Raw genomic sequence first — 23,736 nt, forward strand, 5'->3', positions numbered from 1 at the left:
CCAGGCCATGACCCCCGGGCCAGGTTTGCACAGGGTGGGCACGGGGCGAGGCTCACCTCCATCCAAAGGAGGCTGGGATCTCATCGAACTCCCAGCGGCTGCTCGGGGTCCCCCCGAAGCGGAAGGTGCCCCTGGCAGCACGGGGCTGGGGCTGCAGCTGGCACAGCCCGTCCTGGTCGTGGCGCCGGCCCTTCGGCGCAGGCTTGCCCGACACCTACACAGTGTGCACCAGGGAATGGAGTGAGGGGAGCATCCCTGTGCCAGCAGAGCTGAGCAGTGGCAGCTGAGCAGGATGAGGAGGAGGATGTGGGGAGTTCTGGCAGCAGCTGGTACCTTGGGTTTCCGCCTGTCCTTCTTCGGAGTGACTCTGAGCTGCTGCGACTGCTCGCCCAAGGGACAGCTCATGGTGACATTGATGCTCTCCACATTCTGCTGCAGGTCCACCACCATCTGTGGCTCTGACGTGCTACACACGGGGAGAAAAGGTCCTTGTCACACCAGCAGGGAGGTGGGAAGAGGCTGAGCCCTGCCGTGTGAAGTGGCAGGGAGTCTCTCACCGCCTGACGAAGACATTGCTGATGCAGCCGCTGAGGTTGCTGGGGGCTCCTGGCTCTGCTGAGCCCCCGAGCTGCAAGAGCTGACGCCCGTCCTGGCGCCGATGGAGGTGGTCGGGCTCGGGGCCTGTCGTGGTGTCCTGCAGCTCATCATCCACGTACAGCCGGACCCTGGGGGTGGCAGCAGGGGCTCAGCAGGACCCTGTGGCTGTGGGCAGCCGGCCCCCAGCACACCCACAGCAGGACACGTACCCACGGGCATCGCTGTAGAAGGCCACATAGTGGGCCCTGCCATCCGCATAGGCATTGTCAGTGGTGACTTTGCTTCCTGGCAGGCTCAAGGCCAGCTGGCCCCTCTGGAGGGACACCTGGCACGTCCCCTCCTGCAGAAAGCATCATCCAGCAGCTCAGCAGCTAAACCCCAAGGAAGAGCCCACTTCCCCTCTGCCCTCCAGGAGCTCAGGGTGCAGATCTCACTGCAGATTCACATCCTGGCCCCACCAAAATTCCCCTCTTTCCCAAGGGAAGCAACACCTTCCCCATCAGCCCCACTGCTGGGAGATTTGGGGGCCTGCAGGTGCCCACCTGGCTGGAGTGGTGGTAGAGCAGCCCCTCATGCTGGCTTGTCTGGAAGCTGAAGCCGCTGTAGAAGTCCTGCAGCCCTGGCACATCTGTCAGAGCCAGGGTCAGGTAGCCATGGCCATGGACACTGACTGAGCGGGCAACCTGTGAGAGAGACAGAGGCAAGGTGGGAGCCTGGCCCTGGCCTTGCTGGGGTATGAGTGAGGAGCTCTGGCTCCTTGCTGGGTCTGGCTGTTGCTATGACCAACCATGTGGAGCAAGCACCTCGCCATGACCCCTCTGCACTGAGGACTTGGGAGGTTTATGCTTGTGTGTGAATGAGGGGAGATGGGGCCTGTCCTGGGGGTCCTGCACTCCTTTTCCCTGACAGACCCTTGCCCCAGCACGCTGGCCAGCCTGCCAGGGCGTTGTGCTCACCAGCAGGTCCGAGGTGCAGCCGTAGCTGACGCCCACAGTGCTCATGCGTTTCAGGTCGACGTATTTGCCAAGAGCCTTCAAGCCCTTCATGCAGCCCCGGATGGGCCCACCCGTGGGGAAGAGAGCTTTCAAACTGAAGGAAAAACAGACAGTGTTAGCAAGGACAGCCCCCAGGACACGGCCCCAGGCAGGATCTGGCCCTGCAGCTCTTCAGGCAAATGAATCGTGATGGTCATGGGTATCTCCAGTGTCAAGGCTGCTCCAAAGCACACAGCACAGCAAAGGAGGACTTGGTGACACCCACCAGCACCTTATCCCTCACCAGAGAGGGAAAAGTTACCATCCTTAAAAGCTCAGGATGATGGACAAGGAGAGGAAAACTTCCCCCGCAGCTGCAGCAGGGTTCCAACAGCCCTGGATGTGGCTGAGAAAGGGCCAGGGCCACCACCAGGGACTCCAGGGGAACATGCTGACTGTCCCACCCCATTGCAGGCTGGACCCACCTGGGGGGCAGCACAGCTGGGGGAACACCCCCCAGGAAGTAGGAGACTGCGTTCTCCAGGGAGTTCTCCTGCTCCACCACAAAGATGGTGAGGCGCTCCACCCGCACCAGGATGCGCTTCTTGTTATTCATTTTGAGGAGGAAAATCTGGATCTGGAGACAGAACACGGAAATGATCTGTCAGTCTGGGCCAGTTCGGTGCATCACAGAGAGAACAAAGCGTCCAATTAACTGCTCAAGTAAAAAAACTTCTTGCAGCTCTTCCCTCCTCAAAAACAAAGGTCCACGTGCCTCCCCACTCTGGATGAGGAGCCCTGTCCCCTCTTACCGCTTTGTTTGTGGTGCTGCTGATGGTGAGGGAGGAGGAGTTGCTCGGTTTTGCCATCTCCAGGCCAGAGCTGAAATCATAGTAGAGTGCCAGCTTCCCATCCCGGATGGCCAGACACAGGAACTGACCCTGGAGGAGGCAGGATGGACACTCAGCAGGTGCCCAGGATGCAGCTGTGGCACTGAGCCCACCTGACCTTTAGCACTGGTGGGAGCAGGTCCCACTGCCAATGCCCTGGTCACAGTTATTTGGGATTTATCTTCAAACAGTAGCCCTGTGCTTGGGCACAGGGGTAACACTGCAAGCTAGAAATGCTCCTTGCAGCACTGCCTGCCCCAGTGAACCCTGGCCCAGCTTGGAGCTCCCAAGTTCTGGGGAGCCCCTCCAGCACCAGCCAAGTGACTGCTGCGAGGTTTGGGCCCGGTCCTCTCATGGCATTTAACAATAATGCTGAAATTCTGCTCCAAGCAGCTCTGAGATCTCCAAAGCCCTCCTCTCCCAAGGATCCTGAACTGGGAATGCCTGCAAACAGGCCTGGGATTGTCCACTGAGGGATGAAGGCTCCCCAGGGGAGCAAGCACCTGCCTGGTTCTCCAGGAAGAAGATGATGCCGTTGTAGGAGACCACCCGGATCTCCTGCTCGAAGCGCTTGGTTGTGCCGAACTGGCTCTCGAACTTGATCTCTGCATAACCAGTGCCATCGAAATAGGAGCCATCAGTCAGCCAGGGGTCTCCCGTGGACTTGGACCTGAGGCACACAGGACCCATCAATCCCAAGCCACCTGCCATGGCTGGAGCAAGTCTGAGGGAAGTGCTCGGAGCAGGGCTGCTCCCAGCCCAGGTGTGGTGCCCACCTGGCGCAGGGTTTCTCGGCAGCCGTGTCCAGCTCGAAGGTGTGCTGGAAGTTGTACAGGCTCACCACCTCCTCGTTCAGCGTGTCCAGCTCCAGGCACCCGCGGTAGTTGGGGTAGCGCAGAGCAGGAGGAGGCTGGCAATGAAACCCAACAGTTGGACAGGCTCTCCCGCCTGTAAGAACCTCCAAAGGCATCGCTGACACCTCCTAAAACTCCCCCCTGCCTGCTGCCTGCCTCACCGTGAAGCTGGAGGGGTAGCCCCCCACGTAGAAGATCACGTTGTGTGGGTCCAGGTTGAGCAGCCCCTGCTCGCCCTTGGCCACGCTGTCTCCCTTGATCTCGTGCACCCTCTGCCTCTCCACGATCACCGACATGTGCCCGTACTGCAGGATCCTGCAGCAGGGAGGGATGGTCAAGACCAGGGGAGACCCCCACAGGAACAAACCCTGCCCTGCCTGAGCAAAGGCCCTACCTGTTGATGCTGATGGTGACAAACTGCTCTCCAATATCCTCGTCGACACTCAGGGAGGTTGGTTCCTCATCTCCCAGTTTGTAGATCCAATGCACTCTGTGGTCCTTGAGCACAATGCCCATGTAGTCTCCAGTGGCCTGAACTCAGGGAGAGGCAAGGCCACATGTTGGCATTTGGGACAGGCAGGAGCTCTCCCTGCTACTCCCAGGGCTGCACTGGACAAACAACCCCTACTCCACTCCCCACCCAGGCTGATGGCTGCATCCAGGGGCTTTGTGTTCCCCACAAAGGTATTCAGGGACCAGGTGAGGGGCTGATGCCCAGGCATGGACATGATTGGTGCAACAAGGGCTCGCTCTACCCTCTGGCCCCATCTCACCTCTTGGCTGCCCAGGTACAACACAAACCGCCCATCCTGTGCCTCGTCCTGCTGGCTCCTGGGCTCAGGGTTTTGGATGTAGAATTTGAGGGACGTGTAGGCTGCTAAATCCTGCAGATTGCTGGGCATCCGGACCTGCACCCCTGAGCTGCCATTGAATTTCATGGGCACTTTCACCTGTAGGGAGAGAAATCCAGCCCTGTGGCACTGAACTCACTGCCACCTGTCTGGTCACTGCCAGTTCTACCAAATCCCCCAAGAAAGAGACCCTGCCTGGTGGCCCCAAACACCCCTTCCTTTGCATGGTAAACCCTCAGGTAAACCCTCCTCCACCCCAGGTCCCCAGCACACCGTGCCCAGCCCTCACCCTCCCCTGAGCTCACCTTGCTGGCAGCATTCCTCGCCTGGGTGATGAGCTGCCGGATCCTCACAATGTTCTCTGACACGGTGGCATTTTTGTTCCTCCTGTTCTCCAGGCTGCTCAGCTTCTCCAGCAGCAGGGGAATGGTGCTCTCCAGGCTGGACACTGGGGATGAGGAGGAGCCAGGAGTTTTAGAGGTTATAAGGAAGGGAAATGCAAAGTTCAGGCAGTTTGAGAAATGCAAATCAAAGCAGTGGTAGGTGGGAGCAGTCACAGAGAGATCCCCTTAAATCCATCAGCCCTGATGGGGCTCTGAGAATGCTCCAGTGCATGCAATCTCCTGCAGTAAAGCTACAGGTGATATAGACACTGCAGGTGAGGAAAAAAAAGGGCCAGGACTTAAAGCATCCAGTATTGGCTACCTCCCTCTGCTCTTGACCTGCAGCTGCAAAGCACAGCTTTCAAAATTAATCTGGGGTCATCTGTGCATGCAGTGGCTCATATCAGACTCCCCCTGGCAGCATACCAGGCTCAGCACTCACCAGATTTCCTGGCATCCTGGACTGCCTGGTTCAGGTCTTCATTTCGGAGGCCTCCATACTGGTCTTTCCACTCATCCAGGTTCTTCTTCATGGTGCTCAGGGCATCCTCCACTCTCGCAGCTGTTTCATTGGCCTCAGCAGCAGCTGCTTTGGCATTCTGGATCGTGTCCTTTGTGTCCTCTGCAAAGAAAGAAATATCTCTGAGGTGTCCAGAAGCAGGCAGGAAGCACCCTTGGGTCACAGTAAGTGCACAAAGAAGGGAGCAGAGAGGACCAGTCCAGCCACCCCAGAACAAACCTTGCTCCCTGCCCAGCATGTCCTGCGCAGACTGGAGCTGGGTCAGGAGCTGTTCCTTCTTTGCACGGAGGTCAGCCAGCTTGTCCTTTGCTGTCTGCAGAGTGCCTTTAATAGCTGCAATTAAAGAAATGCACGTGCTGTTTGCTGGAGCTCAGTCCAGCCCAAAGGACATCAAATTCTGAGAGGAGCCTGTCTCACCCCCATTCAGTTTGCTCTGCTGTCTCCTTGCAGCCTCCTCCAGGCTGCTGCTGTTCCTCTTCAGTGTTCTAGAGGCAGCCCCGAGGTTTTCTGATATGACATTCTGTGAAACAAACAGGACTCTGAAGAGGAATTCAAGTATCTGGCTCTGACTGCACACAAAAATGATTGTTCAGACAAGTGCAGTGGGGTGTGACAGGGAGACCCAAACACTGACTCCAGGCCCAGCTGTGGCAGACTCTGCTCTCAGGCACAGAACACAGTGCCCACGTGTCAGAAGGAAGGGAGTTTGTTTTCCCCACAGCACATACCATCAGGGCCTGGCTCGCTGCCTTGTCAGCATCGTGGGCTGCTTGCTCTGCTTTCCTCACAGCTTCAATGATGCTGGCATAGGCATTGGAGGCATCGACAGCCCGCTGGATAAAGCCATCCTGGTTTGTGTCCTGGATAATGCTGTGTTGGAAGATGAAGCCATCAAGTCCACGGAGAACACTCAGGCTCTTTCCCATGCCCTCAGAGACAAACCCCTTTGGGCTCCTCAACACAATGTGTGCTCCAGTATAAAATTTTGGAGTTGATACCCGCTGTTCTCCTGCCATGCTGGGGCTGCAGTTTCTCATCCCCAGCTCTGGAAGGAAACAGCCTGACTAGTGAGGGTCAGGACAGGTGCCTCACCCAGACAGGTTCCTGGCGAGCTCATCCAGGAGCCGGGCATGATCCTCTGCCTGCTCCACGATGGGGATCTTGCTGCTGGCTGGGGAGAACTTCTTGACCCTCTCAGTCAGGGGCAGCTTTGCCCCATCCAGTAGTGCTGCCAGCTTCTCATATGCCTGCAAGGACACCTGTCACTGCTGAGGGCTGCCACACCTCTCCCTCTGCCCTTCCAAAGTGTCCCTGCCACTCACCTCCTTTGCACGCTCCATCATCTGCAGGAAGTCAGAGACCTGGCCAAGGGCATCCTTGGCCATCTGCAGGGTCTCCTGCACCAGTGCATGCTGCTTTTGGAGCTCCTGGCTCTTTTGCTGCACACAAAGAGCCAGGGTTAGGGACCAGCAGGGCTGGGACTGCCCCCCCTCACTGCATGGCCAGGACTGTGGTGAAGGTGTACCTGGCTCTCCTCCAGGTTGTTTCGGTTCAGGCTGTTCAAATCCTCTGTCTGCCGGGTTTTGTTGACGGCCTCGTTGAGGGCATCACGCAGATCCATGAGCTGGGAGCTGTGCTGGGCCAGCCGCTCCTGGATGCTGCTCAGCAGCTCCTGGTTAGACTGCCAGCGGGTGTGCAGCTCGCTCCTCACCCGGTGCAGCACTGGGGAGGGGGATGAGAACTGCTCTTAACTCCTCTTCCTGTGTTAAACAGACTCCTTCTGTGCCTGGCTGCCTTAAAGCCTGGCTCTGCTCTCACTAGGCAGGTATCAAGCTCAGAAGTGACCATCTGCCACTCCTCTCTCTTTTCAGCCTAGGTAGCACAGGATCTTATCCACAACTGCCTCCAAACCCTCAGTGCTGGTGAGAGATGGGATCTCTTTCAAAGACACACAGCCATGCCTGAAAAGCTCCAGATGATGGAGAAACCCCACCTGAGGCCTTGATTACTTCCACTGTGAAAAATGGTTTGTTTACAACAAGAGCCAGTATATAATTCCAGCTTTCAGCTACTGAATTATGTTTTGCCAGGGCCTGTTAATCAGAAGTTTATCTTCCTGCAGTGCCAGCATCCCTGGTTGGGCTCACTGCTCTCACTCCTGCAAGGATGCCCTCAGGACAGCACAGCACAGCTACTGTGGGTGCTGTGCCGTGGGTGCTGGCTGCTGGTTGTTACTCTATGGGGACAGCAAACAGGAAGAAATATGGCGTGACTTATTCACATCCATATGTGATATGAATACATCACATAATAATAGTTATTCCTGGTTCTAAGTTGTCATTTTTGTTCATCAAACACAACTACCCAGTTAGTTCTGCTCTGAAATTTGCCTTACAGGAAAAGGAACCACAAATTATCCCATTGGTGTGTCACAGGGGACTCTGAAACTCCTATAAAAATTTCTGGGAGTGCCTGGTTCTTAACAGCACTCTCTAAACATGATCATGATGTGCAGTGTCTGCGCGGCCTCCCAGCCAGACCCAGCAGGATCTGGGCAGCCCTGTGCCACCGAGCTGGACTCACACTTCTGAGCCTCCTCGTGCTCACGCCTTGCCATCTCCTCCTGGGCTGCCAGGCTCCTCTCCTTCATCTCCCTCAGCATCCTTTCCACCTCGGCCACCTTCTGCCGGAACTCCTCGCTGGACGTGGTGCTGGTGTTTGCTGCCCCAAACCTGGCCATCTGCCACACCAGGTCTGCAGAGAAACCCAAATTCCTGTTAGACTGACCAAACCTGGCCATCTGCCACACCAGGTCTGCAGAGAAACCCAAACTCCTGTTAGACTGACCAAACCTGGCCCTTCATAATTCCCTGAGGCTCTTCTCACAAACCACTGACAGCATTCAGGCAACACTCAGAAAACAAATTGCTTGAGATCACCCAGAGGCACTGCCCCATTGCTTGTTTCTGCCTCCTTGGCCACCACCAGTAACACATGCTGCATCCTGAGCATCTTTGTGTGGCTTTACCTCCTCTCCCAAATCCAGCCACTCTGTTTTGCTCAATCTCTCCTGAAGCTGCAGTGCAGACTGCCTGTTTTATGCATTTAGTTACATTTGTCTAAGTTTAATGTGGTTTTTTTCTTGTGTTTAGCCAAGCAGCTGAGACTCACAATAAACGTGGTCAGAGTAAAAGCTGCAGGAATTCTGCAGGAATCTTCATCTGTATTTTCCCTTGTTCTCTCCAAGGCTTTTTCTAAGCACTGCAGTATTTGGCAGTGGTTGAAATCAAGAGCATGGCATATCACAGGGAAAAAACCCCGAAGTGAAGACCCTTCTTGACATACCTGCAATGCCCCTCTGGATGCTCTGGATGTGCAGCAGGAGCTGCTCCCCCCTCTGGTACATGTCCCTCGTGTGCTGCTCAACACGGATTGCTTCTCTGTGAGTCATGGTCATCTACCACAAAAACACTGCCTTAGCTCAAGTATGAGATGACATTTTATGTTATTTGTCAGTGGGACTGTTGCTCCCAAAAGGCACACAAGGTGTGGCAATGTGTAGCTTGTGAGGTCCCTGAACGAGCCTGTCCTCTGCTGCTGTCCTACAATGGACACTGAAGGATGATCTTATTTAGCACCTTCAGAGAAGCACAAGCAGTAAATACAGCTCCAATGCAACAGGCTCTGGATGCTGGAACAATCCCAGCACCACAGAGTTCAGCACTGCTCTGTGCTCTTAACACAGGAAAAGCCCCAAAGCCTGGAGCCAGGCACACCTGAGTCCTGATCAAGAGACAGGGGGCTGCAGTCTGGCTGTTTGTTACACACAGGGGCAGTTTGTCTTTCCAGCTGTCTAGGGAAGCATGTCATCAAGTAGAGGTTTTTCCCTCTCCCTCAGATTAGGAGAATTTAGGCAGTTTATAAATCAAATCAAATAAAATCAAATCCCGCTCAGTTTGTAAGTTCTCTGAAGACACAACTTCTGGGTTTTAGCCTGGATACAGATTCCATCTATGATGGACCCAGATATTTTATGTTCCTTACTTGTATGCCTCTTCTTTGAGTGCTACTTGATTGAATTTATTTTTACTGCTTTAAGTTGGAGCCACCTCAAAAGCAAGCAGCAAATAAAAAAACTACCAAATATCATGAGATGTTTAACAGTTCTCCAAGGGAGAAAAGCAGGTAATCCAGCTTGAGCGTGTGACACTGCAATTTAGCTCTGGTCAAGCAGAAGATCCAACCTGCATCAACTAGGCTCCTCACAGCCTTCAAAGCCCTCATTTTGATAGAAGGGGGACTTGTGCTCTAGCAAAGAAAGATGGAGAAATACCCTACTTTGTGCTGCAGCGCATTCAGGTCCTGTGTGAGATCCATGCTCTCATCCTCCAGCTCATCAGTCCTTTGCCTGACTCTGCTCATGGCTCTGTGGTACTCACGGAGCTGGCTCTAGGGGAAAAAAAAAAAGAGGCTAAATCAGGCCAACAGGCCAGTAACCATGGGCAGAAGGTGATGTGAAACCTGCCACGTACAGCAATGGCCATTATGGTGCCGTTGAGGCCGTGCAGGCGAGCCCAGGCGATGGAGCTGGCGTTGAGGGTGACCAGCTGGCCACGGATGGACGGGAAGGACATCTCGATGCTCTGCAGGTCCTCCAGCAGGAGCAGGACACAGCTGTCACACACTGCAGGGGAACAGAGCAGTCAGCACAGCCCCTCTCCCAGGCTTCCCTCCCCTCTTTCCCATGGGATACAGACCTTCACACTTCATGCTGTCGGGGCCGTTCGCCACCAGGATCTCGTGCTCGCGCAGGCACACGTCACACTGCTTCCCCGTGAGCCCGCTGGGGCACGTGCACTCCCCAGTGCGAGGGTCACAGGAGCCCCCTCTGCACTCACACTCTGCAGGGTCGAGTAACACAGAATCATTTTGTGCTTTCAGCACTCTGGAGACAGGGGAAGGAGTGGTTTTATTCCAGCTGTGCTCATCCAGCGGTTCCCTGTGCAACGCAGCGGAGTGCACAGGCCCTTTTCCACCTTCAACACCTGGACCAGCAGCACAGCCCTGTCCCAGTGCTCCCAGCTGGGACCCCACACTCACTTGTGCAGCCGCCCTGGCTGAAGCCCCAGTAGCCTGGGGCACACTGGTGGCAGCGTGGGCCGCTGACCCCGGGCAGGCAGCTGCACTGGCCACTCTGCACGTGGCAGCTGCTCCCCACGGCGCCCACGTCGCAGTCACACCTCCGGCAGCCCGAGCATCCCTCAAAGCCGTAGTACCCCTCCTAGGGAAAACAGGACATGGATCCCTGGTCAGCAAATGTGCCTCTCTCCTGGGTCAGTGATACAAGACCCCATCTTTCCTTTCTAGGTGTGTTTTGAGCGCCACAAAACTCAGAGCAACACGGTAAAGATGTGGAGCTGTAGTGAGAACATGAACACCATGGCACTGCCCTGTGTATCTGCCCTTGCCCAAGCTGGATGCGCTCAGGAAAACAGGGTTTACTGCAGTTTCCCAAATGATGCCACTTTACTGCAATGCTGCCTCCACGGCTTGCTGCCAGATCTTTATAATAGGCTTTTGCCATGTATAATGTAAATGCAGCCTTCACCAACTGGCAACCAGCCCTGCTCTGCTCACAGGCCTGGGGGATGAGACACCAGGGCTGCCCCTCACCCCCATGACAAGGACAGGCACCATCCCAGGGCCCAGAGGACCCTCACCTCGCAGCGGTCACAGTGCTGGCCTGTCACTCCAGTCTTGCAGAAACACTGGCCAGTTTGTGGATGGCAGGAGTCAGTCCCACAAGGTGAACAGTTGCACTCTGCCAGGGAAAAATATACCCAGTATTACACTGAAGATCCTTCACACTTACTGCTAACAGGGAAGCCTATTTCCCCCTTATCTATCGAAGTTAAGACAGATTCTCTCCTCTTGGATTTGTTTCTCACAACAACTTATTCCCATAACCTCTTCTGCAAGCTGCAGTTGGGCTGCTGTTCCTCAGAGGGAGACGAGCAGTGCTGGGAACGGGCACCCTCCCCTTGCCCCTGGGTTGCCTGCCCTGCCCCACTCACGTGTGCAGTTCTTGGCTACCACGGCGTCCCCGTAGTAGCCGGGCGCGCAGAGCTCGCAGTGCGTGCCCGCCGTGTGGTGCATGCAGCCCGAGCAGGCGCCTGTCAGGGAGTCACAGCTGCTGAACAGCATGTTGGGATCCGTGTTCCCGCTGCAGTCACAGGGCTGGCACGAGCTGCCGATCACCAAGGGGTTGCCGAAGTACCCCGGGGCACACCTGGAGAAACACTCAAGTTACAACAGGGTGAGGATCCTGCAGCGTGCACTGCAGTTGCACAACTGGAACAGCGTGAGCATCCAACACTTGTAACTGCTGCAGCCCTCAGGGATCTCAAAGCACTTTGTGTTTTGCTTCGTGATACCTCAGAAAGGTGCCTTTATCACAGGCTGCAAGTCAAGGCAAAGCACATCTAAGTCATACACCCACAGTAACAGAATTTCAGCAGTTGGGCATTTGCAGGCTGGAAAGGACTGAAGGAAATACTGCCAGAACAAATCACACAGGGGCAGAGCCAACTGTTTCTGCTGCAGTCCTTAAGGGGACAACTTCTCTGCCACAGCAGTGGCTGCACAGGACCAGTGTCTGACCCCAAACACGGGTGCCACCCCCCTTACCGCTCACAGTTTGGTCCAGCGTAGCCTGGCTTGCAGAGGCACTGCATGTTGGAACCCTTGTGGACACAGCCAACAGCAAAACTGAAATGAGAATGAGGACACAGTGAGGAGCAGTTATTCCTGACGTGGTGCCAGGGCAGCTGATCACTCATAGTGGGCTGCTGGGGCCTTGGATAAGAAGCTATGACCACGGTTTGGGAACAAGGACAAGGCTGGCATTGGGACACCTGACCTGGTGGGGAACAGAATGGTTCCAGTGGTTAAACAGTGAGGCCAAACAGGCAATCCTATCCTGGGGTGCTTACTTGTTGGAGGCAACTGAAAGAGGGCACGGGCACCCAACACACTGCAGGGGCTCTTGGCCAGAGGGGCTGCCCATGTAGCCGTCCTTGCATCGCTCACAGTGGTCTCCTTCTGTGTTGTGCTGGCAGTTCTGCAAGGAAAAGGCAAGCCCTGGGCTCAGCACTGACAACAAGAAATGGTAGATGCACTAAAAACTCCCCATCAGGATGCCTCAGTCCTTCCTCTCTCCCAGAACTGCTTTGCATCCTCCTCAGCTAACCCTGAGCAGGGTCACCACTGAAACAGTGAAGCCAATGCTCCAACTCAGGCATGGTTCTGCCAGCCCAGTTAGTATGTAAAGAGCTTTTGAATCACATGCTACAGACCTCTTAACTCCAAAATATCACACTGCTCCACTGTTTACTTACAAGGCATATCCCAGAGCCTGGCAGGCACTGATCTGAGTGGCCATTGCAATGGCAGGGGATGCATTTTCCCAGAAAGAGACCCTTGGTGTCCCTGTAGTAACCTGGAGCACATTCCTGAGGAGACAGAAAAAGGCAGAGATCTGAAAAACAGCCTGATACTTTTGGGAAAAGCAAAGAAACTTAATTAGTTCCCATGACAGAATTCCCCGTGGGTTGTACTGATGGAGAAAAGATTATAAGCAACGATGAAGATTTTTCAGTGCAGTTCCCTCTCCTGCTCCTTTTAACCAGGAGAGAATTGGCCAGAGAGAAGGACCCATTCCAACGTACTGCAACACTTGAATGATTTCCCCATCATGTCCCCTCCAAGAAGGGAGATGAAATTTTTGCACCTCTCCCAATACACAGTGTTGTGGTGGGGAACTGCTCCTTCCTTTGGAACAAGCTGAACTGTCATTTCAACCGAAGCCCTCAAGAGCCAGCTTGGAGGCAGCTGGTACCCAAAACATGAGTATCTGACCCCTCTGACTGCAACAGCAGGTCCACTTGCCCCTTACCTGGCAGGAGTCTCCCTCGTAGTTGGCTGGGCAGAAGCACAGTTCCACGTTGCTGGCACGGATGCCCGTGGCTGTGTCTGTTGCCATCTCCAGCACCACGCGGCGCAGGGACACGGAGGAGGAGAGCTGGGAGAAGAGTGCCCTGATCTGCAGCTGCTCCAGGTTTGCCAGCACCATCATGAGCTCCTCTCTGGACACAGGGTTGTGAGTCTCTGTGTGCCTGAAGTTACCCTGGTGAGAGAAAACCTGACATTACTGGGAGGAAGCACAGGTACCTGAATATCCAGCCCAGCCTCCACATCCATGCTGCTGCATTTTTTCCCCTTTGCATGGGTGAAAAAGTCCTGCAGCACCTAAAATGCTGAGCTCAAAGCAACCACCTCTCTGCCTGCATGAGGTCTTGTCCTTTCCTGCATTATCTGAGCACTTCACTTGTGTGTGCAAACTCACCTCCACCAGCTGCAGCCGGCCTTCATGTGCCTCCCCTGGGGATGGGTAGGCTCCTTCCAGAAACATGATGCTCATCTGATTTCCCTGGGAAAAGCAAGGAAGGCGTCAGTCATCACCTCATCCTGCTCCTGGATCAGCAGAGGGCACCAGGGGATTTCTTGGGCTGCACCTTCAAGATGACGTCGGGCCGGGACTCCATGGGAATGAACACATCACCCCTGCGAGGGTTGGAGTGCAGCTCATAGCGAAGGTGCCCTCCATAGGAGGAAACCTGAGGGAGAGACAAATCCCATCTGTGGCTGCAAGTCCACACCACTGAGACAAGACAGAGGTGGCCGTGTTCAACTGGAGTGTGAGCAGTGCCTGCATGCCAGGCTGCTGGTGAGGTCAGGGTGGTTCCCCATTCTCTTACCTGGTCCCCAAGGTAGGAGCTGGGTGCAACCCAGTAGAGCTCCTGGTAGGCATCTGGGAGGTTTTTGAGGTCAGCAGTGACGAGCTGCTCCCGTGGGCTCAGAGATGTTGGCACTTCGTGGCGGTCGCTGCTCAGCAAGAGCCACCCGTTCATGTCGACAAACTGGAGGGGAAGAGCAACTGTGGGTCTCCTAGTGGAGTTACAGGAAGTATTTGGGTGTTGATGCTCCAGAAGAGCAGGTCCCAGAGCAGCAGAAAGGGGAATAACAGGCTCACACCTCACATGCATCCTGATGAAGCCACAGGAAAGCTGATCATCACCCCCGCCCAGCACATGAGAACCCAGAGATCAGGAAAAGGGGCTGAAAGCAGGAGATGGGCACAGGGAGTCAAAGATAACCCTCCTCCTGTATCTTCAGTAGGACTAATTCAGGACAGAGACCCGAGGGCAGCAGGGAGCCAGGTGGATGGGAGCACACCTGACCTGCAGGCTCTGGTGGCCCCCAGCCCCTCTCACCTCAGCTCGGTTCTTCTCGGCGCTGCGGCAGCGATCGGTCGCACCAAAGCAGAAACACTTGGTGCAGCCCTTGGGGTTAGTGGCATCCAAAGAAAATGTCCCCAGGCGGCACTGGTCACACCTCAGGCCCTCCACATTTTCCTGAAAGACAAGCAAAGCTCAACAGTCCTCAAGAGTTCTCAACAGCTTCTCACAAGGGTTCAGTGGAGGACAGGAAAGGCTAACTGAGTGATCAAGGAACAATGCTGTGGCGCTGGCAGATATTAAAGCTGTCCACCAGACAGGTTTGCTTGTACAGCACCCACCAAACATTAAACTCATCTAGAGAGAGCACTTGTAACCCCTACAAAGAGGCTGGAGCAGGCAGCTCAGCAGCTGTTTGAGTTACTCTGCTGCCATGGAGCCAGGAGGGCTGACAGCTCCACCTGCAACAAGCTCTGACACATGGCTGGACTTACACTGGCCATCTCCCCCTGTGACAGCCCAAGGAGTGAACCTTCATGGCCAGGAAGGATGAGGAGATTGGAGCTTTTCAGGGTGCTCTGAACCCACCACCCCATGGGGCAGCCTGGCTGCAGCTCAGGCACTCTCCTGGTCCAGCCCTGCTCCCTGTGGCACGCTGGGCACACACAGCCCCTGCCACAGCAGGAGAGTGGAGCCAAGGAGAAAGGCACCCCTTGGAGGCACGGAGGGACTGACCTTGCAGTGACACTGCCCCGTGACCGGGTCACACACGCTGGCCTCGGTGCCAGCCTGGTGGCAGTCACAGCGCCGGCAGTCGGGGTAATGGTAGTAGCCAGGGGCACAGAGGTCACACTGCCGCCCGATGATGTTGGGCTTACACCTGGGTGGACACAAGAGCCAGAAGAGCTTTCAGAGCTTTCCTCACCCCCATTCTGCACATTTCCTCCCTTCGGCTTGTCGAGGTGTCCCATCACTCCAGCAGGGACCAGAGATGCTGCCCGGTGTCCCCAGTGCCAGGACAAGGCTCCCTCACCTGCACTGCCCACTGTCCACGTCACAGCCTGGCTCTGTCAGCTCCTGCACGCCGGGCCGGGAGCAGTTGCAGTCCTCACAGCCGATCAGGGGGTGGCAGCCGAAGGTTTGGGGCTCACAGACAACACACTCTGGCTTCAGGGTGTGGGGAGGGCAGATGCACTGCCCTGTCACTTCATCACACAGACGTGTCCCACAGTTACAGGCTGCAAGGGGCAGAAAAAAGCTGGGTTTGGGCAGCCAGACCCAGGAACCCAAGGCAACGGATACAGAGCAAGCACTGGGAAGGCAGATGGGAGAGGAGAACTCACGCCTGCAGTTGGGGAAGCCCCAGTAGCCGGTGGCACAGCGGGAGCACTCGCGGCCGATGACGTTGGACTTGCAGGGACACTGTCCCCCGAAGGGCTGGCACTGGCTGCTCCGTGCCCCCGCCTCGTGGCAGCGGCACGGCTGCGCCCCGTTGTTGTAGAAGAGGGACAGAGAGATGGCAGAGTCACGGCAGAACCTGGAGGATGTGCTGGGGCTGCAGGGGAAGGAGGGAGGAGTCAGTGCTGCACAGCCCCACAGCCTCCCCAGCACCCCAAATCCAGCATCTCCTGCACTGATGGGTGGCTAGCGGGAGGGAGAGCACTGTGACACTGAGAGCTCCCAAATACCCAAACAATACTGTTTGGTCAACAGAAGGAAAACTTCAACCAGCTCCCTCCCTAGCACACATGAAGGGAAGGGGTGCTGCTCCCTGAAGAGTGTGCAGCTTGCAGACAGCAGAGCAGGCACCCAGATCATCCAAACCAAGCATCTCACTTGATGTAGAAGCTATTGATGCCACAGCTGCTGATGAAATCATAGGACTTGTCCAGGGGTTCCTCCTGCAGGTACTGGGAGGTGTAGCTGTCCTCAGGTACCACAAGGATGTAATCCTGCAAATCAAGGGGGGTGAGTCAGGCTCTCAGACAGACAAACACCACCCAAAATGACTCCCAAGTCCAAATGCACCTTTAACCTTTCATGTCTTGCTGGGACAGAACAAAAAACACCAAGTCCTGCAAAGACCAGGAGTCACCTCTCTATTAAGGTCTGTCCATCAGGACCCATCTAACATAAAGCTCCACATGAGCAACAGCACAAATTCACTGGACTAAAACCAGGCAGAATACCTCCAGAGCACAGCACTGGCTGTGCCTCAGCAGGGAGGCAGTCTTTATCATCTGAAATTTCTACACATGAAGGTTCCAATTCTTTCTTGCAGCCATTTATCCAAATTTTGGTCAATCTTCTAGTCCTGTTGCTTGAGAATAACAAGGGATACCTACTCTCTTGATAAGGCCTGCCTGAACAAACAATATTATGCAGGTTTAAAATATCGCTAGAGCAGGAATAAGGCTTATTCTGGATTATCACAAACTATGTATGCAAAGTAACAGCTTCAATTTCTGCCTGGTTAGGTATCAAAACCCGACAAAAAAGGACACTATCATATACAGAAGCTGCCCCTGTAAATGGTGCCCTCAATTCCACACCACTAAGGTTAGAGACTCCAACTTTCTAGGGTAGTTCAGAGACTGAGCGATGGTGAGAAATATTCCTGTGGTCACACAGTGACAAGAATCCAATGAAAAGCCCTCTGCTGAAGCCTGCCCAGCATGCTCTGGGAGCTTCCTGGAGAGAAGCTCACCAGCCACAGCTGCTTGCCCTCTGGCACTCGAACAACCACAGTCAGGTCATTATCAGTAACATCCAGGATGATCTGGTCCTCAGAAACCACCAGGCTCCGGCAGCCGTAGCCATGTGGGCAGAAATTCGCACTGGTCTGACCTGAAAAGACAACAAATGTGTTGGTCTCACATGTCCCTTGAGTCCCCATCACATCCTCCCGGTTTGGAAGGGATAAGTCAGTCTTGCTTCGTTTTTGCAATCCCTGAAGAAGCCACAGTCATCCTCTGGCATGGAAAACTCCCAGGGCTTCTGGCAACCAGACCTTCCCCAGGTCCCTGCTCCTCTCACCTTGCCAGATGCGCCCACCATTGATGAGCACTTCCACGGGGAAGGTGGGGTGGTTGGGCTGGTAGAAGTGCAGGATGAAGGCATAGCGTCCCAGGGTCTGGATCCTGCTGTTAAACACCACTGCAGCCTGCCCCAAAACAGGAGAACACAGACAAAGATCCGTGGCTGACACCTGCACCCACAGCCGGGATGGTTTTTAATTATTGCACAGATTTGTGCTCTTATTGCACAACTGCCAGGTCTTGAGAATTCAGTGAATTAAGTCTCCCATGCCTCCACGCTCTCAGTCCCCTCTAATGCTGCCACTTGAAAATCCTGGGATCCCAGAGAACCAAACAAGGCTGGATAAAGCCAAGACAGGTGAGTCCACAGGAATTACAGGTTCAGGGAGAAGTTTAAAGCTCAGATTAAATTCTAAAAATGCTAATTCATAAAGCATTTAACAACAGGTAAAGGAAAATTTCTCCCTGCCCCAGTGTCACAGCACCAGCAAAGCAGCCCAACCCACGCCTGTGCCCCTACCTGTGGGGACTGCAGGAGGATGAGCTCTGCAGTGGGGTCCATGGCTGTGGGAGGACGAGGAGCAGGCTCCACTGGCACCCCAGCTGGAGCCACATGGACAGCCTGAGCCAGGGGCACCTCTGGGGCAATGGGCAGAACCTGGGCACCCTCCAAAACGATCGACTGAGAAAGCTTCAGGAACCTTGAGGGGACACAGGAGCTGCTGAAAAACAAGGAGTGAAAGGATGTGAGTACCTCCAGAAAGAAAGAGAGGCTCTGAGGTCCTGGCAGGGAAGCCCACCCTGTGCTCCCGGGTGGATTACAACATGTGCATGCTGAGTGAGGGCTCAGGACCAGCACTCCTGGGGCTCTGGGACATGGGCTCTGCAGGAAGAACAGGAGCTTGGCACAGGCTAATTCCTCTGCTAATAATTTATTATCCAAAAATCTGGATTCAGCAAGTATCTTGCTGTATGTGAGCAAGCACAGGAATGCCTATGTGGGATGACACTTGAGTGTCTGCCCCAGGGGGCAGAGTGGGGCTCAGGTACAGAACCATCAGTCTGACTCCCACTCTGTGCTCAGAGACACAAGCAAAGAGCTTCACCCCAGAGATTTCTTCATCAAGAACTTAAAAAGTCTCTGAGTCTGAGGGAAGCGGGACAAGCAAATGTTTCTGGAAACAGTCCCATTCCTGCTAAAGCTAAGGGGGACCTGAGACTCTCACCTGTTGGATGAGAAGGTGCCATGGACACTGATGCAGTGCACCTTTGGCTCAATGAACTCCATGGTGAACTGTGCAGCAGGGATCAGGTACACTTTGTGCTGCCACACAAGAGAGAGACACTTGGTTATGTGACAGCCTCTGCCACTGGAGCCACAGCAGTCCCTGTGCCCAGCAGCCAGCAGGCACTTCAGCTAATGCATGGCAGCCACACATCTGCTTACTGCCCCTCATTCCCTGGCACAAGCCTTATGGCATTTAGAAGCTCCGTATTGGTGGAATTCTTCTATCCTTGGCTAAACAAGGAATGTCTTCAAGATAAAAAAGGAACTGTCCCACTGCTACAGAGCTCCCTCTGCAAGAGCAGCTGCTTCTCCCCATCTCCTCCCCACTCCCAGTCCCATGATCTACTTCAAAACACCCCACTGACCACATTCCCCACTTGGACTGGTCATGACACAGACTAACATCCAGTATCCAGTCCAAACAGGACTAGAAAACCTAGACTAGAATCCAGTATCCAATCCAAACAGGGTTGGATAACCCTTCTACAGGCTGGGTCCCAGCCCAACCTTTCCTTCCTGTGACCTGTTGACAGAGCTGCCCTCAGAGGGAGCCTTACCAGGAAGAAATCAGCCAGATCAGAGGTGAAACGAACAGTGGCCTCTGAGGTGAGTTCAAAAGTTGCCATTCGACTCTGGGAATCCACAGCAATCCCTCGACAAAGGAAACTGTAAGAGAAACATACATTTTGAAGCCAGCCTTGCACAGGGTCATGACCCATTTCTTGTCCTGCCAGCTCTATGTCCTGAGGGGATTTACACAAATCCCTGGAAATCTTTTGATGTTTTTTCTGGCTGCTCACAAGAGCAAAGTTTTCCAAGGACACCCCAAACATTTGTTTCCTACTGCAAAGGTTGCAATCTGAAGTCAGACAGGGTTTGACCTGTCTCCAATAAACCTGCCTGCAGGTCATTCCCTAAGTCAAGGTCCCTACCAACACATCCAGCTTTAAACAGATGCAAAAAATTATCTCGTGGCAGAGGCAGGTACATACTTCCCTGAGATGGGATGGCCAGCCACTAAAATCTGTGTTCAGCTACAGTGAGTCTGGCCACACAGAGCTTAGAAGGACAACACTGAAGCTTGCTTTGTTTACGTGATAAACCCAAAAAAGTTCAGCTGGAAGGGAGGCTGTCCTTGCCATGGCAGAGAAGCGGACCCTTTGTCCCTTGAGGTGCCCATACCTGTAGACACAGGGGTAGAAGGTGAAGGTGCCCTGCTGCGTGGCCGAGTGTGGTGAGCTCACGGTGATGCCCACGGTCTGCAGGGCGTTGGTGTTGGCATATTCCACCAGCAGCACGTACTGCCCAGGCTGGGCCACGGGCAGGGACAGCTGCACTTCCACCTGGAGGACAGAGGGATGACTGAGGGAGGGTGTGCAGGATACCTGTGCTCCAAACCAGCCTCCTCTGCAGCTCAATGTGACAAATCTCATCAAATCTTTGCAAACCTTCACACGTTTGTAAAGGCTTGTAAAAACCCATGAGACTCCGGGTTTGGGTGCCTTGAATGGGGCACACAGGCACACAGCTGCATGGGTGTGAAGCCCTTCTGGTCACCTGCCCAGGTGTAGATAAAGCCCCAGGCAGGAGGGTGAGTGCTGCAGTGTCCAAACAGAAGTGGCACTCACATCACTGCCACTGCAGGTGGCCATCCGGGGGTGGGAGGGGGTGAGCTGCTCTGTGGGACACAGCCTGGGGAGTCTGTTGTCCAGCCTGCACACTGCATCCACCCCTGGCACGGCAGGGAAGCCCTCCACAGACAGGTACTTGTACAAGAGGCAGCTGGAAACACACAGAAAAATATCGTGAAGTACAGAAGTTACATCATGATTATAAAAGTTGAGAGCACCCACACAGTCTGGGCCCAGCCAAGCTTGCAAAAGGCTTTGGTCTATCAGGAAGGTCAAGGAGCAGCTCTGGTCACTGGGGAGTAAGAGAATGGGCATTACAGGACCAGGGAGAGCAGTAACAACAAAAAGCTTCTTCCCTTGCACTGGGTTTTATCCTGGGGACTACTGCTATGGTGGATGGAACAACCAGTGTGCAGAGCCCAGTCAGCCTTCCTGCCGACATGGACAGAGAGGTTCTGGGCAGGCAGATGTACTGAGATGCTCCAAACACTAAGAGACTCTGTTAATTTTAAATAGTCCAGCAAAACCCATTCATGGCACCCATTGTCGAGGACACACACAGCCTGGCACTGGGAACCCAGCCTAGCAGAGAGATGGGCTAGGTGAGCTGGCCCTCCAGGGTCCAGGAGAAAACACAGACTGGCTGTGTCATGGATAAGGGATCCATGGATTGGCTTTCTGGGCCAGTGCAGGTTCCACGAGCTTTATCAGCCTCAGCCGAGTGCTCTACAAAGCAGTTTTCCTGCATCACAGAGTATGGACTGTGTGTATTCCTTAACCCCAAGCCAAGAGGAGCTGAGCAAGCCCTGCTCAGCACAAACATCTGCAGATCCTTACTTCTGGGTGGCTTGTTCAGGGGCTGGCTGGTAGACACAAGGCTCTGTGACCTTCAGCTGCAGGATTGGTGCTTCGTAGTATGAGCTGGGCAGCAAAACCAGATAGTCCTAGGAGGAGAGATGGGAGAGGGGTTATGCTTGGGACACTGGTCCCCAGGGAGCTGCTGGAGCCCCCAGAAGGTGGGTGGAGCACAGGGCCTTACCAGCAGCACACCCTCTGCTTCCACAACCAGAGACCAGGTGTTGGGGTTGAGCACGAAGGGCTCCCCAAAGCTGTTCTGGGGGACAGTGACAAAGGCTGGCTCCGTGCTGGGAGCAAACACAATCTGCTTGGTCTGCTCTGTACCTGGAATGGGAGGGATGAGAAGCTGTGAAGGGACTGGAATGAAACACCTGGGGCTTTGCTGAGGGAAGCAGCTCTGTGGTGCAGTGCACTCTCCCAGTGCACCACAATCCCACACTGTCCTGGAACAGAAGCATCCACTCTCAATCTGCACAATAGCCTAATGGGAGAAATAAATATAAATCACTGCAATCCTTAACGCAAATCCAGACCTCTCACGGTGTGCTCTGAATCCCCAAAGCACAGAGTGTTGCAAGCCAAGGAGCGTTTTGCCAGCTAGAAAAGGAAAGAACTCATCTGTGAAGAGTTAATCGTGAGACAGACAAAAAGAATTGCCCAGATGTAATTTTTTCCTCAGGGAAATTCTGACCCCAGCTCCACAGGCAAGATGCTTGCCTTCTGGCAAACATTCAGGCCCCCAAGGTGTGCTCCTGCCTTTCTTCCTGCCAACCACAGACTCTGCACTGGAGCTTTAGACATGATTTTAAACTGACAGGACAGAATGCAAGGCTTGATCCTGCTGCTGCTGAACAGCTCCTTGGCTCATGTGACAGTCCCACAGACTCTTCATTAATGGATGCAATCACAATACAGCATCTAGAAGCACTGTGTGCCTGCCCAGTAGTCTCAGGAGCTTTTGAAGAGCACAGGTGAGAGGGATTCACTGGGAATGGCTGCACAGTGAGCAGATGAGATGAAGAAAGAAGTGGAGAATGTGGCACACTGACTGTCCTGGTGTGCTACATGGACATCAAGGCACAACACACAGCACCAGAAGCTAAGGCAAGGGCTTGTGCTATTGCTGGGATGGTTAACAACTCCTTCCCATGTGTGGTAGCTCTGTGACACGCCTGGCATCAGCTGAGGCTGGCACCTCACTTCTCCAGATGGAAAGCAGAGGTGAGGATGCAAGGAGTGAAGAGATTTCCCTGAACTGGCACCAGGGTAGGTTTATTGACAGGTTGAAGTTTCACATCCCTTTGAGGCAACTGGCAATCCAACTGAGACAACTGAGTGGAAGAAACCAGGCTGAAAATCCCATACTTGGAAAAGACTTCTTCCCCTTTTGCAAGCCACATCTTCCAACTTCTTTCCAGGCTGCTTGTCCTTTGCCATGTGAAACCTTTTCCATCCAGACACGAGGTGGCTCAGCACTCCTGAAGCCTCCCAAGGATGCTGCCCTCCTGGATCCTGTTGGTGCACCAGCTTGGCTGCTTGCCTTTGCAAGCACTAGAAAAATCACGTTACTTCTGCACAAGAAGTGAAGCACTTTTTTAAGGCAAATGAGCTCTGCTGCTTGGATAGGATAGATTAAATACTTCCTGACCTTTGGTGGGATCCTAAAGCATGACCACGGCTCCTGCTCTTTTTGTTCTTCTGCTGTGTAAGTCTTTTTCTTGCTGTGTTATTTTACTGGACATAAAAATAAGCCATTTTGCCTCTCAAAAAGAAAAAAAAGGCAGAAAAATAATATTTTGGCATTTCAAACCTTGCATATCACATCAAAGGCAGAACCTATGCCAACTCAAGACAGAGGAGAGAACTTCACACACTGATAAATTAGGCGGGTAGGTAGTGTTGACAGCCTTGTGCTGTGCACGTGTGGTCTGGAGGAGGAGCATCAGCAGGACAGTGTGGCTGTGGCATCCCAAGGGGTAAAATCAACCAGCCAGCCACCCACCATGGCCTCAGGTGTGTTCCCATGCAGTCTTGCTCAGATTGTTTCCCAGAATATTTGCTGTCCAGATTTCTAGGTGGGCTCAGAGATCTTTTGGTGGCTCTTCTCCAGCAGCTCGTGGCGTGATGAGAGGACACTGCACCACAGTGCAATGCCTGTGTAAGATGTGTAATTCCACAGCACCTCAAAGCCCCACACCATGTGTGAAGCCAGCAGCCTGGTTTGAGAGAAGCACATGGGAAAGGCAGGACTGCCACGTCAGGGCATCTGGTAAATAAAACCACATCCAGCTGCCAAAGTTTGGATCCACTTCCCAGCTCCTGGCCCCATTCTGGTTTTGTGGAAAGTCAGCTCAGTTTTGCCTGGGGCACTGGGGTGATCTCGTCCTGTGCTGGCAAGGTTGTATGGAATTGTACAAGAGTTTTATCTCCCACCAGCCTGGCTGGTATCAGTCCTCAGTGTGCAGCCCCAGAGCTGGGCCCACCTTGCTGCTGCTTTGGTAAATAAAGGGGGCTGCAAACTCAGATCAGCCTTTCAACTGGGAGAGCAGGACTAAT

At 54.1% G+C, this 23,736-nt stretch overlaps 1 protein-coding gene across 2 annotated transcripts in view; it reads right to left on the bottom strand.

The window, feature by feature from the left end:
* Positions 1-23,736, bottom strand: part of LAMA5 (laminin subunit alpha 5) — an 85,477-nt gene that overhangs the window by 3,643 nt on the left and 58,098 nt on the right. The window contains exons 24-73 of one of the 2 annotated variants that reach the window (XM_088174763.1): positions 21,362-21,504; positions 21,160-21,266; positions 20,320-20,473; positions 19,874-20,034; positions 19,249-19,357; positions 18,630-18,727; positions 17,924-18,122; positions 17,402-17,528; positions 17,073-17,212; positions 16,202-16,317; positions 15,709-15,920; positions 15,399-15,603; positions 15,101-15,245; positions 14,402-14,542; positions 13,886-14,047; positions 13,643-13,744; positions 13,474-13,557; positions 13,024-13,254; positions 12,467-12,580; positions 12,062-12,189; positions 11,757-11,837; positions 11,144-11,358; positions 10,790-10,890; positions 10,170-10,350; positions 9,827-9,970; positions 9,602-9,753; positions 9,408-9,518; positions 8,415-8,526; positions 7,653-7,823; positions 6,595-6,791; positions 6,392-6,508; positions 6,162-6,316; positions 5,798-5,939; positions 5,487-5,589; positions 5,289-5,402; positions 4,992-5,171; positions 4,472-4,614; positions 4,089-4,265; positions 3,710-3,846; positions 3,477-3,630; positions 3,238-3,371; positions 2,969-3,131; positions 2,384-2,512; positions 2,057-2,208; positions 1,554-1,686; positions 1,140-1,280; positions 807-937; positions 558-725; positions 334-466; positions 57-214 (exon numbers count right to left, since the gene is read on the bottom strand). In XM_088174763.1, the coding sequence (XP_088030889.1) occupies positions 57-214; positions 334-466; positions 558-725; positions 807-937; positions 1,140-1,280; positions 1,554-1,686; positions 2,057-2,208; positions 2,384-2,512; positions 2,969-3,131; positions 3,238-3,371; positions 3,477-3,630; positions 3,710-3,846; positions 4,089-4,265; positions 4,472-4,614; positions 4,992-5,171; positions 5,289-5,402; positions 5,487-5,589; positions 5,798-5,939; positions 6,162-6,316; positions 6,392-6,508; positions 6,595-6,791; positions 7,653-7,823; positions 8,415-8,526; positions 9,408-9,518; positions 9,602-9,753; positions 9,827-9,970; positions 10,170-10,350; positions 10,790-10,890; positions 11,144-11,358; positions 11,757-11,837; positions 12,062-12,189; positions 12,467-12,580; positions 13,024-13,254; positions 13,474-13,557; positions 13,643-13,744; positions 13,886-14,047; positions 14,402-14,542; positions 15,101-15,245; positions 15,399-15,603; positions 15,709-15,920; positions 16,202-16,317; positions 17,073-17,212; positions 17,402-17,528; positions 17,924-18,122; positions 18,630-18,727; positions 19,249-19,357; positions 19,874-20,034; positions 20,320-20,473; positions 21,160-21,266; positions 21,362-21,504 (7,207 nt within the window). Of the gene's footprint in view, positions 1-56; positions 215-333; positions 467-557; positions 726-806; positions 938-1,139; positions 1,281-1,553; positions 1,687-2,056; positions 2,209-2,383; positions 2,513-2,968; positions 3,132-3,237; positions 3,372-3,476; positions 3,631-3,709; positions 3,847-4,088; positions 4,266-4,471; positions 4,615-4,991; positions 5,172-5,288; positions 5,403-5,486; positions 5,590-5,797; positions 5,940-6,161; positions 6,317-6,391; positions 6,509-6,594; positions 6,792-7,652; positions 7,824-8,414; positions 8,527-9,407; positions 9,519-9,601; positions 9,754-9,826; positions 9,971-10,169; positions 10,351-10,789; positions 10,891-11,143; positions 11,359-11,756; positions 11,838-12,061; positions 12,190-12,466; positions 12,581-13,023; positions 13,255-13,473; positions 13,558-13,642; positions 13,745-13,885; positions 14,048-14,401; positions 14,543-15,100; positions 15,246-15,398; positions 15,604-15,708; positions 15,921-16,201; positions 16,318-17,072; positions 17,213-17,401; positions 17,529-17,923; positions 18,126-18,629; positions 18,728-19,248; positions 19,358-19,873; positions 20,035-20,319; positions 20,474-21,159; positions 21,267-21,361; positions 21,505-23,736 lie in introns of both variants that reach the window. The other variant, XM_014873820.2, reaches the window with a different exon arrangement.

This window comes from Sturnus vulgaris, chromosome 17 (genome assembly GCF_052056855.1).
Source record: "Sturnus vulgaris isolate bStuVul1 chromosome 17, bStuVul1.hap1, whole genome shotgun sequence".
Lineage (NCBI taxonomy): Eukaryota > Metazoa > Chordata > Aves > Passeriformes > Sturnidae > Sturnus > Sturnus vulgaris.